We start from the raw sequence: 15,731 nt of genomic DNA, 5'->3' as shown, positions 1-15,731 counted from the left end.
CCACTCCTCTACACCTGCAGCTCTCCACTCCTCTACACCTGCAGTTCTCCACTCCTCTACACCTGCAGTTCTCCACTCCTCTACACCTGCAGTTCTCCACTCCTCTACACCTGCAGTTCTCCACTCCTCTACACCTGCAGTTCTCCACTCCTCTACACCTGCAGTTCTCCACTCCTCTACACCTGCAGTTCTCCACTCCTCTACACCTGCAGGGCTCCACTCCTCTACGCCTGCAGTTCTCCACTCCTCTACACCTGCAGTTCTCCACTCCTCTACACCTGCAGCTCTCCACTCCTCTACACCTGCAGCTCTCCACTCCTCTACACCTGCAGCTCTCCACTCCTCTACACCTGCAGCTCTCCACTCCTCTACACCTGCAGCTCTCCACTCCTCTACACCTGCAGCTCTCCACTCCTCTACACCTGCAGCTCTCCACTCCTCTACACCTGCAGCTCTCCACTCCTCTACACCTGCAGGGCTCCACTCCTCTACACCTGCAGGGCTCCACTCCTCTACACCTGCAGCTCTCCACTCCTCTACACCTGCAGGGCTCCACTCCTCTACACCTGCAGCTCTCCACTCCTCTACACCTGCAGGGCTCCACTCCTCTACACCTGCAGGGCTCCACTCCTCTACACCTGCAGGGCTCCACTCCTCTACACCTGCAGCTCTCCACTCCTCTACACCTGCAGTTCTCCACTCCTCTACACCTGCAGCTCTCCACTCCTCTACACCTGCAGCTCTCCACTCCTCTACACCTGCAGCTCTCCACTCCTCTACACCTGCAGTTCTCCACTCCTCTACACCTGCAGCTCTCCACTCCTCTACACCTGCAGCTCTCCACTCCGCAATATAACGGTAGCAGGAGGAAGAAATCCCAAGGTGAACCAGGTACACAGGTAGACTGGATGGGAAAACCTATTCTGACTATGGACAATCGTCTCTCTGTCGAGTAACATAATAGCCTTGCGGTGTTGCCAAGTTGGCCGTCCTTCAAAGGGAGAACTAGATTAACTTTGATTGGAAGTTTCCTCCCCCCCTAAGGTATCAGCAATGCAGCATAGAGATGGATGCAGCCATGCTGTAGATTCAATGTCCTTTCAGATTTGGCTCGCTGCAGAGTGTCGTGACAGAGCAGCCATTTTGTTCGTTTGACAAAGCCTTGCTCACTGGCACACAGCGTGGATGTGTTACAGTTGGCAAGGACATGGGGAATGAAATACAGTCAGGCACTGCAAGACTTTCTCCAAATTATTTTCTAAATCTATACAGAACACCACCAGAAAAACACTTATGCAGAGACATTTTAATCTCGGACAGAGGTTTGAGCATTCATCAACACAATAAAGTTACAGTAAGAGTCTAAGGTTTGGACACACCTACTAATTCAAGGGGTTTTCTTTATTTTTACTATTTTCTACATTGCATGAAAAATAACACATACGGAATCATGCAGTAAACAAAAAAGTGTTAAACAAATATAAAAAATATATTATATATTTGACATTCTTCAAAGTAGCCACCCTTTGCCTTGATGACAGCTTAGCACGTATATAACATGTATTTAATATGATAAATAAATAAAAAGTTAAATCACGTTCTTATGAAATATTAATCATATGATCAAATAAAACACCAATGTTATTCGGAGACTAATTTTACATGGCTTAAAGGTGATGTTACAAACACAGTTAGTCAACCTATGACTAACATACATAATCGTTGCTAGACTAAAGTAACTAGGTCCTCATAAAAACATGGAAAATACATTTGACCTCAGATGCCCATGAGTAAATTCTGTAGCCACCTGCCTGACAGTGGTGCTGTTGATGCAGCAAGTACAGTATGACAGGCATATAAGCAACAATATTTCATCTCCAGTGTGTGTGTGTGTGTGTGTGTGTGTGCGTGCGTGCGTGCGTGCGTGCGTGCGTGCGTGCGCGTGCGTGTGTCTATACAGAGGTGGGAGTCCTCAGGTACAGTATGGAGGGTGTATGACAGGGAGGTTGGATTGGATGCATGCCCCTGAGGTGTTACTGTGTTTGCTTACTCTACAGGAGCTGGGGTAAGATACCAGTCCCACGGCTCCCTGGTCGCATCAGACACACCGCTGCTGGGGATCTCCTAGGGCTCCCTACCTACCTTAGTATCACAGTATCCCACTGACTAAGGATGGGAAAAGGGAGCAGAACACAGTAGGGTGACCCCCCTACATCCACACCACAGTAAGTGTGTGCATGTGTATGTGTGTTAGCATGTTTGCGTGTGTGTGTGTGTGTGTGTGTGTGTGTGTGTGTGTGTGTGTGTGTGTGTGTGTGTGTGTGTGTGTGTGTGTGTGTGTGTGTGTATGTGTGTGTACGTGCTAGTGTGTGTGCGTGCGTGTGTGTACGTGCTAGTGTGTGTGCGTGCGTGCACGTCTGGGTGTCCGTAATGGACACTCTGGTTTCATAAGGGGTGTAAGATTACCAAATCAGAGGCTTTATTAGAGCCCAAGGCTGTCCGATCTGATTGTGGTGCTGGATGAGCAGAGAGGGAGGGAGAGAGAACAGGGGAGCGCAGTTACCTGGGGAGGAGAGAGAGAGAGAAAGAAAGAGAGAAAGAGCTGTCAGAGGAACTTCTGCAGGCTCAGAACTGCGGACGCTGGTGAGTGCTCCGGACATCTGGACACAGTTATCTTCAAACTTGTTGATGGTGTGTGTTTATATGTGTTGTTGATGGGGAAGAAGTTAATAACTGTGATTTGATATGGTTACACTTTTTATTGTGATCTTTAAACTGTGTCCATTTTACACCTGATGCAGAAATTAGTTGAGAAAGTTCAGCTATTTTGCTAGTTTACCATGATTAAATAACTGCATTTGTGGCCAGCAAAGCATGTTGAGAGCAGAAACCTTCAAATTCTCATCAAGGATTGAATGGTGTTTGATTAAACCTTCGAATATTTTGGTTCTAGTGAACATTTGGTGTTTTTGGGAAAACTCATTAAACTGCATCCGAGATTAAGGCTGGCTGGACCCCCATAACCATACAGAAAGACTCGCACACACTAATGCACAAACACACACTAATGCACAAACACACATTAATGCACACACATAAACACACACATGCGCACGCTCATGCACACACGCTCATGTCAATAGGGAATATCTGACATGTCTCCAGTCTGAGCTTTCACATTTTCATGATTTTCTCTAACACAAGCTCTTCACCTCTCTCTCTTACTCTCTGATCCCTCTTCAACAAAGTGAAAACAGCTTGTCTGAACAATAGGAAATGGACTTAAAAATATAGTTAAAAGTTTGCCATAGGCAATCCATGTTACAGCACGCAGGTTGATGTTTATAGGGATGAGTTTTGTCCTTGAGGCAGAGTGAGTGTTTCCACTAGATGGGCCAGCTTTCAAGTCAAATTTGGTAATATTGTAAAAATTACAATAGAAAAATGTATGTATTAGCTTTTTGGTCTTAATATATGGTTAGGGTTAGGCATTAGGGTTAGCAGTGTGGTTAAGGTTAGGGTTAAGGTTAAGGTTAGGGTTAGATTTTATGACTCCGATTTTATGACTGTGGCTGTGCCAGCTAGTGAGCACTCTGCAAAATTGCCTCCAGAACAAGATGTATGAAGAAAAACACAAGCCTGAGTACAGCACAGACCACACATATAAATAGATAGCTTTTTTTTAACAATAACATGAACCTTCAAGTTGGTAGATTCACACCAACTTTAGCAAACACTCATGGAGTGTACATTTCAGGCCAACTCTATGACCCCTAAGAATAGTCAATAGATGTATTGTTGTTGCACATATCCACCTTCCTCCTTGGTCCATACACAGTGGAAATGATATGACCTCAAATGTCATTAAGATCAATGTGATATCAAGTGCGGTTTTCACCTGCTGCCAAAGCCTGCAGTGGCATCTGTCAGGGAGCCAGTAGTTTCTCTCTGCATGTGCATGGCCCTGGATGTCAAGTGGAGACAGCGGTCACAGTTTAAAAGCGTACGTCAGCGTATGGTTGGTTACCGGTCTAACAACAAAGGGTCTTCACAAGCTGCTTTTCTTCAATGTTTGATATGAAAAATTCCATAAATGGAAAAATCTAAACCATGTAACGGCATTACAAGATGTACCATCCAGGTGTAACTCTGACCAAGATAAATTTAGTTTTGAGTAATTTATTACTGAAGTGCAATGGAGTTCTGGTCCATTATCGCAGACTGAGCTGTGAGGTTATGATACACATCCATACCCACACATGCTGCCAACTGATTTGTGCAGTTAAACTACTTAACCCCCCACACACACATACCTCGCGGGCAAAAAATGTACTGGCCCCTACTTGATTAGCTGCAATTCTATACATTTTGCCATGGGGCACAGATAAAACACTGCACCTTTAAAGCAGGTTTTCTGCAATTCTATACATGTCACAGACGTGAGGAGAGATGGACCAAGGCGCAGCGTGATTGGAGTTTAAACAAAACAATAAACAAGCAACGAAACGGGACTTATGTGGTGCAATAAGCACAAACACAAACAATATCCCACAAATATGATCCCAAATTAGAGACAACGATTACCAGCTGCCTCCAACTGGGAACCATACAAAACACTAACATAGAAATAGGAAAGCTAGAACACCCCCCTATTCACGCTCTGACCCAAACACCATAGAGAACCGAGGGCTCTCTATGGTCCGGGCGTGACAGTACACCCCCAAAGGTGCGGACTCCGGCCGCATAACCTGAAACCTAATGGAGAGGTTGGGGGGTGACTAGTGTCGGTGGCTGCTCCGGTGCGAGTCGTAGCCACCGCCCCAACCACGAATCCGACCATGTAGCTGGGTTGGACGCCTCACCCGCCCGGACTGGGCACTGACGCCGAGGAAGGCTCCGGCCATGGAGTTGCGTTGGACGCCTGGACTGGGCACCGGCGCAGAGAAAGGCTCTGGCTATGGAGCTGGGTTGGACGCCGCGCCCGGACTGGGCACCGGCACAGAGGAAGGCTCCTGCCATGGAGCGGGACTGGACACCGTGCCCGGACTGGGCACCGACGACAAGGAAGGCTCAGGCCTTGGAGCTGAACTGGACCCCATGCCTGGACTGGGCATCGGCGCAGAGGAAGGCTCCTGCCATGGAGAGGGACTGGACGCCGTGCCTGGACTGGGCATCGGCGCAGAGGAAGGCTCCGGCCTTGGAGCAGGACTGGGGAGGCGCACTGGAGGCCTGGTGCGTGGAGCCGGCACAGGTGGCACCGGACTGGTGAGACGCACATCAGGGAGGGTGCGGGGAGCTGGCACAGGATGTACCGGACTGGGGAGGCGCACTGGTGGCCTGGTGCGTGGAGCTGGCACAGGTGGCACCGGACTGGTGACACGCACTTCAGGGAGGGTACGGGGAGCTGGCACAGGATGTACCGGACTGGAGAGGCACACTGGAGGCCAGATGCGTGGAGCCGGCACAGACTTCACCAGATTGCTGACAGGCTCTTCAGGTCGAATGTTGAGCAGATCACACCTGCACAACATCTCTTTCCTCTCTCTCTCCCAACTTCTCCATCGCCGCCCTGACGGTCTCTGGCTCTTCAGGGCGAGTGCGAGGATCTGGCACAGATGGCACCGGACTGATGACCCGCTCTTCAGCATGCCTGCGCTGCAGCATACTCCTCGCTAACTCTTCTCTCCGGTATCCCTCATTGCACTCCTCCATCGACTCCCATTCTGGCACTCTCCGCTGCTCACCTGGCCACCCTTTGTGCCTCCCCCCCAAAAAATCTTGGGGTTTCTGTGGCCATGGCCCCCGGTGTCGTTGCTGTCCTTCCTGAGTCCTCTGCAACTCCCGCCTAGGAAAGATTTCGCATCCACTCATTATCTCTTCCCAGGTCCAATTCACTTTTCCCTCCGTTGGACGCGGCTTGGTCCTTTCGTGGTGGGATATTCTGTCATAGACGCGAGGAGAGACAGACCAAGGCGAAGCGTGATTGGAGTTCCACATCTTTACTTTAATGAAACTTTAATCAAAACAATAAACAAGCAACGAAATGTGACTTACGTGGTGCAATAAGCACAAACACAAACAATATCCCACAAACACAGGTGGGAAAAATGGCTACCTAAATATGATCCCCAATTAGAGGCAACCAGCTGTCTCTAATTGGGAACGATACAAAACACCAACATAGAAATAGGAAAACTAGAACACCCCCCTAGTCATGCTCTGACCTATACACCATAGAGAAATTTTGCCATGGGGCACAGATAAAATACTGCACCTTTAAAGCAAGTTTTCTGCAATTCTATACATTTTGCCATGGGGCACAGATAAAATACTGCACCTTTAAAGCAGGTTTTCTGCAATTCTATACATTTTGCCATGGGGCACAGATAAAATACTGCACCTTTAAAGCAAGTTTTCTGCAATTCTATACATTTTGCCATGGGGCACAGATAAAATACTGCACCTTTAAAGCAAGTTTTCTGCAATTCTATACATTTTGCCATGGGGCGGAGAGATGCATGCGGCACTCCAGTTGCCCATCCCTGATATAGAGAGATGTCTTGTTTACATTCACAAAGAGGCGGGAGATGGGAACTAACCCTACCTCTTCTTTTATCTTAATTTTCAGATTACGAGGAGCTGACATCTGAATCAGAACATCCTGTTGAATACACCTGTTGAATACACCTGTCTCAATGTTCTACAGGACTAAGAAGACCGTGGCTGGATCTTCAGGCTGGTTGTGGCATCACCCCAGTCCCTTCGCACTGAGCCAGGCTGAGGAACACAGGAGTGCCCTGGCAAAGGGACAGTGATGGAGGTGCCACTGGTTAACTTTGAGAACATGGATGATATCGGCATCAACATGGGCGTCCCCGGTGATTCGGGGTACCCCACTTCACCCACTTCAGAGGCAGCGCCTGATCAGAACCCTGTCACCAATCGTGTGATGTCACCAAATCCATCACAGCACCATGGGCACCAGACCAGGCCAGAGGGGTTTTCTCCCTCTACAACGCCTATACTGACTACTAAAGACCCGTCTAGCTGCAACAGTCTGCTGTCCAACTTCAAACTCCTGATGAACAGTGAAGGCTCGCCGACCGACAGTGTCTTCAGTAAGTTGGTTCAGGAGTGCTGTGATAACGAAGAAGACCTGTTTGGGGAGAAACTGGGAGTGGAGGACGGGGATCCGAAAGTGGTCATCAATATTTCAGGCATGATGTTCGAGACACAACTCAAAACTTTATCGCAGTTCCCAGACTCCCTGCTCGGAGACCCCATGAAAAGGATGGAATACTTTGACCCGATGAAGAACGAGTACTTTTTCGACCGGAACCGTCCCAGCTTTGATGGGATCTTGTACTTCTATCAGTCTGGGGGCAAAGTCCGAAGACCGGCCAACGTCCCCTTAGAGATTTTTGCAAGAGAGATAGTTTTCTATGAGTTAGGAAGAGAAGCTATGGAACAGTTCCGGGAAATTGAGGGGTTCATAACAGAACCCGAGCCGCTGTTGCCCACCAACGAGGTCCACAAGCAGTTCTGGCTCCTGTTTGAGTATCCGGAGAGTTCCAGTGCAGCTAGGTCAGTGGCCCTGGTGTCTGTCTTCGTTATTGTCATCTCTATCTTCATTTTCTGCCTGGAGACTCTGCCAGAGTTCCGTGACGACGTAGACTTTATCACCACCTTTTCCCTGGGGGTAAATGGAACCCAGGAGGGTCCTCCTATAGTCCAAAAAGACTTATTTGCCTATTTTACAGACCCCTTTTTCATTGTAGAAACCATCTGCATAATTTGGTTCTGCTTTGAGCTTGGCGTACGCTTTGTGGTCTGCCCCAGCAAAAGTGACTTCTTCCACAACATTATGAACACCATTGACATTGTCTCTATAATACCCTATTTTGTAACCATGGCTACAGAGCTGTACACCACGCCAGATGAAGACATCAACTCCAGCCAAAACATGTCACTGGCCATCTTACGCATCATCCGTCTAGTGCGAGTCTTCCGGATCTTTAAGCTGTCCCGACACTCCAAGGGACTTCAGATCCTGGGCCAGACCCTGAAGGCTAGTATGAGGGAGCTGGGTCTGCTGATCTTCTTCCTCTTTATTGGAGTCATACTGTTCTCCAGTGCCATCTACTTTGCTGAGGTGGACGAGCCCCACACACAGTTTGTCAGTATCCCTGACGGGTTCTGGTGGGCTGTGGTGACAATGACCACTGTGGGATACGGGGACATGTGTCCTACTACTTTGGGAGGCAAAATGGTGGGGACTCTCTGTGCCATTTCCGGCGTGTTGACCATCGCCTTACCCGTCCCTGTTATCGTCTCCAACTTTAACTATTTCTACCACCGGGAGACAGAGCAAGCAGAGAAACAAGTGATTGACGATGCAGCAGAAGCAGCTCAGAAAATAACCGACGCAAATAAGTATGAGTATGGTAGCACACCCTCTCTTAACATTAACACAATCAATGGTAGCTTGCAGAATGACAAGAATGGTATGTAATGGGTTTATCATTTAAGGGATTATAACCAAGGACATGACAAACTGAGAAATCTAACATATACCAAAATGCACTGATATTATTTTTGTCTCAGTGTTTTATACTCTATTCATTGCAGCGTTGGTCCATGTAGTAGGCTATACTATACATCTCTTTCACAATATTCAAAATAAGGAAGTAATATTGGTTATCAGCCTGCCTGATCAGCATGTGGATGTGTCAAAGTGTAATTAAGATCAAATGAACACAGTTACAGCATATTACATTTACAGTTGGCTCTGGACAGACCTTGTGCACGTAGTGTGATTATAAGCGCTTAAATCCTAAGCAGATGTATTTGGCAACTTGTTTCCTTTCAAATCATCTTATAAATAATTCAAATATTAATTACACTTTGAACTGCATTACTGTACATTGTCAAAGACTGAAGTATGGATCAGGGATCAGATCACCCTTGGATAAGGGCTCATGTTAAAACTCGTTTTCATGGTGTGGTTTGCGACATTCATCAGCCTGCCATATTCAGCAGTCTCTATATAGATCTTGGCATGATCTCCAAGGACTGTCTGGAAGAGCACTTCTGGAAGGAGACATGGGGACACCATTGAGTGCACAATATGCTGTCAGAAAATCCATCAGTTGTGGACACCGCAGTAGTTTTATCACACCATCTATCTAATAATGCAGTCGTTTTATCACACCATCTATCTAATAATGCAGTCATTTTATCACACCATCTATCTAATAATGCAGTTATTTATCACACCATCTATCTAATAATGCAGTCGTTTTATCACACCATCTATCCAATACTAACTACCTACTTTAGCAGGTTAGCTACGTTGCTTATGACTTCAATCTGTATACCTTACAGTACTGTAGTAAAAAAATAACTAAATCATGGCATGTTATGATATCAGGTCAAAATGTCATAATATTTAGACCAAACCCTAACCCTAACCTATATACACCTTCATCTTAACCTTTCTATGTATTTCAGGAAAATAATCCCATCAAAAGGAACAGTAGTTGCATGTTAAGCTCACACAACGTATTACATCATATGAAAATGTGTTGATTCGCGCAATAGCATCAAGAACACGCTTATTGATAGAAAGCAATCAAAAGAGGTAAGGACAAAGTGGCACACCTCTTTGTACCGTTATTGATTGAAGCGTTATTCCAACATTTAGCTGTCGGTGGCCTTGCATGGTATACAGTAGTGTGCCGAAACAATGAAACACTGGTATGATGTATCAATACATGTAGGGCAGATAGTTCTAGTGACTCTCACATTTCTCTCGTACTGTAGTTCTTTTAATGCCTTTCCATGCATTTGATATGGACATAACTCAATTGGATTTTGGATTTTTTTGATAAACGTTTAGTTAATGCCATCAATGAATTAACAAATGAACTATTACATTAACACACTTTAGGTATAGTTTATACTATGATATGTATTTATAAATAAACCCATATGCATGCTACACTTCAAATATGAACATTTATATTATCAGCGGTTATACAAACAATGACCATGCAGAAATGGCATTGGATATATTGAGTTGCTCAACACTGCAATGAACTGTTTCTTGAAAGAGTTCCCACATATGCTGAGCACTTGTTGGCTGCTTTTCCTTCACTCTGCGGTCCAACTCATCCCAAACCATCTCAACTGGGTTGAGGTCGGGTGATTGTGGAGGCCAGGTCATCTGATGCAGCACTCCATCACTGTCCTTCTTGGTCAAATAGCCCTTACAAAGCTTGGAAGTGTGTTGTGTCATTGTCCTGTTGAAAAACAAATGATAGTCCCACTAAGTGCAAATCAGATGGGATGGTGTATCAATGCAGAATGCTGTGGTAGCCATGCTGGTTAAGTGTGCCTTGAATTCTAAATAAATCATCAAAACTGTCACCAGCAAAGCACTCCCACACCATCACACCTCCTCCTCCATGCTTCATGTGGGTACCACACATTTGGAGATCATTCATTCACTTACTCTGTGTCTCACAAAGACACGGTGGTTGGAACCAAAAATGTCAAATTTGGACTCATAGACCAAAGGACAGATTTCCACAGGTCTAATGTCCATTGCTTATGTTTCTTGGCCCAAGTCTCTTATTATTATCGGTGTCCATTAGTACTGGTTTATTTGCAGCAATTCGGCCATGAAGTCCTGATGCACACAGTCTCATCAGAAGAGTTGATGTTGAGATGTGAAGAAAATACATTTCACAAATTAACTTTTAAGAAGGCACACATGTTTATTTAAATGCATTCCAGGTGACTACCTCATGAAGCTGGTTGAGAGAATGCCAAGAGTGTGCAAAGCTGTCATTAAGGCAAAAGGTGACTACTTTGAAGAATTTGTTTAACACTTTTTTGGTTACTACATGATTCCATATGTGTTATTTCATAGTTTTGATGTCTTCGCTCTTATTCTACAATGTAAAACCCTTGAATGAATAGGTGTGTCAAAACTTTGATTACGAAAATAGCAATACTTGCCTTCCTGAAACAAGTTGACAATAATATTGATGACTCAGAGGAGGCCGGTGGGAGGCGATATAGGAGGCTGGGCTCATTGTAATGGCTGGAATGGAATAAGTGGAACGGTATCAAATATATGGAATCCACATTTTGATACCGTTTCATATATTCCATTCCAGCCATTACAATGAGTTCTTCCTCTTATAGGTCCACCCACCAGTCTCCACTGTGATGATTTTGATATCAGTCAGTTGATGTGTATTATAAACTGGGTGGTTCGAGCCTTGAATGCTGATTGGCTGGCTGCCATGGTATATTGGGTATTATAAACTGGGTGGTTCGAGCCCTGAATGCTGATTGGCTGACAGCCATGGTATATCAGACCGTATACCACAGGTGACAAAACATGTATTTTTACTGCTCTAATTACATTGGTAACCAGTTTATAATAGCATTAAGGCATCTTGTGGGTTTGTGATATATGGCCAATATAACACGGCTAAGGGCTGTGTCCAGGCAGTCTGCGTAAGAACAGTCCTTAGTCGTGGTATATTGGCCATAGACCACACCCCCTCGGGCCTCATTGGTTAATAAAGCACTTTACAAAAGTATGCACAACACTTATTCTCTAGAGATTGATTATGTACAAGTAATCAAATCAAATCAAATGTTATTGGTCACATACAAATATTTACCAGATGTTATTGCGGGTGTAACGAAATGCTTGTGTTCCTAGTTCCAACAGTGCAGTAGTATCTAACAATTCACAGCAATACACACAAATCTAAAAGTAAAATAATGGAATGAGTAGTGTGCAATATACAGTACATTTAATTACATATGTTCTAAGTTGTATTTATGGTTTAATGAGTGCCTTTAATTAAACATCTACCCTACTTCCCTACGTTGAGTGTTTTCCATTTTGATTTGTAGTCATTGACAGAGAAATACAGGTATCTGACAAAATAATGGAAAAACAGGTGCGTCACACAGGTGTGGTTCCTGAATTACTTAAACAATCAAAATCTCATCAAGCTTAGGGTACCGCATAAAAATGCTGGGCAGGCTATTATTTTGGTCACCACAGCTATGCCCCCATCCACAGCACACTAGTGGTTACTGAATGGTTTGATGAGCATGAGAACAAGATAAACCATATGCCATGGCCATCTTAGTCACCAGATCTCAATCCAATTGAACACTTATGGGAGATTCCGAAGTGATGCCTGAGACTGCGTTTTCCACCACCATAAACAAACACCAAATGTTAAAGAATGTTGAAGAATGGTGTCGCATCCCTCCAATAGAGATCTAGAAACGTGTTGCATCTATGCCAATGCCCATTGAAACGGTTCTGGCTCATGGTGGCCATATGCCCTATTCAGACACTTGATGTTGGTGTTTCCATTCTTTTGGTAGTTACCTGTACAACCAATTCACATATAGAATGTTAAATAAAACAAAAATATAAACTGACCGAGTGATGTAGGTAGAGGCATCATGCCTATTGTAACTCAGGGTGGCAGCAATATGTAACACATGCACCGAATTAATGAAAATGTACTGAATATAACTTGGCCATCAGTGTCCACTCAAAAAAGTCTGATGCATGAGGTCACTGGCTGTAGGCCTATACATCTACAAACCTGTAGGCCTAATCCTCTACTGAACTGTAGGCCTATACCTCTACAGACCTGTAGGCCTAATACTCTACTGACCTGTAGGCCTATACCTCTTCAGACCTATACCTCTACAGACCTGTAGGCCTAATCCTCTACTGAACTGTAGGCCTATACCTCTACAGACCTATACCTCTACAGACCTGAAGGCCTATACCTTTACAGACCTGAAGGCCTATACATCTACAAACCTGTAGGCCTAATCCTCTACTGAACTGTAGGCCTATACCTCTACAGACCTGTAGGCCTAATCCTCTACTGACCTGTAGGCCTATACCTCTTCAGACCTATACCTCTACAGACCTGTAGGCCTATACCTCTACAGACTTGTAGGCCTATACCTCTGCAGACTAGTGGGCCTATACCTCTACAGACCTGTAGGCCTAAACCTCTACAGACCTGTAGGCCTATACCTCTGCAGACTAGTAGGCCTATACCTCTACAGACCTGTAGGCCGAATCCTCTACAGACCTGTAGGCCTATACCTCTACAGACCTATACCTCTACTGACCTGTAGGCCTAATCATCTACAGACCTGTAGGCCTATACCTCTACAGACCTATACCTCTACAGACCTGTAGGCCTAATCCTCTACTGACCTGTAGGCCTATACCTCTACAGACCTGTAGGCATAATCCTCTACTGACCTGCAGGCCTAATCCTCTACTGACCTGTAGGCCTAATCCTCTACAGACCTGTTGGCCTATACCTCTACAGACCTGTAGGCCTAAACCTCTGCAGACTAGTAGGCATATACCTCTACAGACCTGTAGGCCTATACCTCTACAGACCTGTAGGTCTAAACCTCTGCAGAATAGTAGGCCTATACCTCTACAGACCTGTAGGCCTAATCGTCTACATACCTGTAGGCCTATACCTCTACAGACCTGTAGGCCTAAACATCTGCAGACTAGTAGGCCGATACCTCTACAGACCTGTAGGCCTAATCCTCTACTGAACTGTAGGCATATACCTCTACAGACCTGTAGGCCTAATCCTCTACTGAACTGTAGGCCTATACCTCTACAGACCTGTAGGCCTATACCTTTACAGACCTGTAGGCCTATACCTTTACAGACCTGTAGGCCTATACCTGTACAGACCTGTAGGCCTATACCTCTGCAGACTAGTAGGCCTATACCTATACAGACCTGTAGGCCTAAACCTCTACAGACCTGTAGGCCTAATCCTCTACTGACCTGTAGGCCTAATCCTCTACAGACCTGTAGACCTATACCTCTACAGACCTGTAGGCCTATACCTCTACAGACTAGTAGGGCTATACCTCTGCAGACTAGTAGGGCTATACCTCTGCAGACTAGTAGGCCTATACCTCTACAGACCTGTAGACCAATACCTCTACAGACCTTTAGACCAATACCTCTACAGACCTGTAGACCTATACCTCTACAGACCTGTAGACCAATACCTCTACAGACCTTTAGACCAATACCTCTACAGACCTGTAGACCTATACCTCTACAGACCTGTAGACCAATACCTCTACAGACCTTTAGACCAATACCTCTACAGACTAGTAGGGCTATACCTCTGCAGACTAGTAGGGCTATACCTCTGCAGACTAGTAGGCCTATACCTCTACAGACCTGTAGACCAATACCTCTACAGACCTTTAGACCTATACCTCTACAGACCTGTAGACCAATACCTCTACAGACCTGTAGACCAATACCTCTACAGACCTTTAGACCAATACCTCTACAGACCTGTAGACCTATACCTCTACAGACCTTTAGACCAATACCTCTACAGACCTGTAGACCAATACCTCTACAGACCTTTAGACCAATACCTCTACAGACCTGTAGACCTATACCTCTACAGACCTTTAGACCAATACCTCTACAGACCTTTAGACCTATACCTCTACAGACCTTTAGACCAATACCTCTACAGACCTTTAGACCAATACCTCTACAGACCTGTAGACCTATACCTCTACAGACCTTTAGACCAATACCTCTACAGACCTTTAGACCAATACCTCTACAGACCTGTAGACCAATACCTCTACAGACCAGCAGAGACCTTAGGTGGTGAGAGGCGGAGTAGTCAGAATGTGACACTGTGCCTGTTTTCTTGTTAACACTTTGTGTTAACTGTTATCAACGCCTTCTCACTGCACTGTAGACTCAGTGCTGCAGTCAGTCAGCATGATGACGGTCTTTCTCTCACTCTCTAACCCTCTCGCAACAACACAGAGCTCCCTCGTGTGATTGCCTGAGGATGTGTCATGTCACAGGAGGATGGATTCTTTTTATATCTAATAGATGGCAGAAAGAGTGAATGCCAAGTGCTTGTTTCCTCAAACGCTGTGTTTGAAATCAAAAGAGTGAGTGGGTTGGGGATTGTTTGAAGATGGGGGTTGTGTATATAAAGGGCCGTATCAATTAATGTAAAAACGTAAATGAGCTTTTAAAAAGATCAGAGATGGGTATTTTTTTAATCCCTGTTGGCTGTGATAAAGTATGAAATACTCCAGAGATATGAAATGGAGGAGAGATTGCCTGCATGTCTTAGAACAGACAGAAATATCAATGGTATTCACCTTATAACAATATTTCTACACGCTAGATGTACAATATGCTGTTATGAGCTTGACAATGCCTTTTGACACAATAGCTTCAAAAGCACTGCATTAAATATTCAAAACAAATTAATATTTTATAAGATGATCTGATCTCTGCTTCCTAGGCTAAGAGCAGAGTGTTTCAGTTATAAAACACAGGGCACATTATAGATCCTGTAGGTGTGATACACAGCACAAATAACGGATTGATTGCGTGTCTGTGTTTTCTGTGTTGCTGAGATTTGATTATACTGACGGCTGTCAATTTATTACCAGTTCAATTCATGTGACTTGCTGCTTGATTTTGGTCATTGTCATGTTGGTCAGTATGAGTGCGGTCTGTTGGGGTCTGTGATCAGATGTCTGTAGTTTCTGCCTAGCCAAGTGGCCTGCCCTAGCGCCCCACTGATCACTGATGATGGCTAGTGGTATCTCCAACTCACTGAGCAGCCTGAGTG

General features: G+C 45.1%; 1 protein-coding gene across 1 annotated transcript; it reads left to right on the top strand.

Moving 5' to 3' along the window:
* Nucleotides 1-6,634: 6,634 nt before the first annotated feature.
* On the top strand, nucleotides 6,635-10,165 carry LOC112262647 (potassium voltage-gated channel subfamily A member 10-like). Its single transcript, XM_024438303.1, has one exon. It carries the CDS (start codon nucleotides 6,815-6,817, stop codon nucleotides 8,510-8,512), a length of 1,698 nt encoding a protein of 565 aa, XP_024294071.1. The 5' UTR covers nucleotides 6,635-6,814; the 3' UTR covers nucleotides 8,513-10,165.
* Nucleotides 10,166-15,731: the final 5,566 nt, after the last annotated feature.

The sequence above is a fragment of the Oncorhynchus tshawytscha genome, linkage group LG02 (genome assembly GCF_018296145.1).
Source record: "Oncorhynchus tshawytscha isolate Ot180627B linkage group LG02, Otsh_v2.0, whole genome shotgun sequence".
Lineage (NCBI taxonomy): Eukaryota > Metazoa > Chordata > Actinopteri > Salmoniformes > Salmonidae > Oncorhynchus > Oncorhynchus tshawytscha.
This window is presented reverse-complemented; position numbering and strand designations above follow the sequence as displayed.

Excerpts from the sequence above, each read along its gene's own strand:
- LOC112262647 (XM_024438303.1), top strand. The coding sequence starts at position 6,815 with ATGGAGGTGCCACTGGTTAACTTTGAGAACATGGATGATATCGGCATC.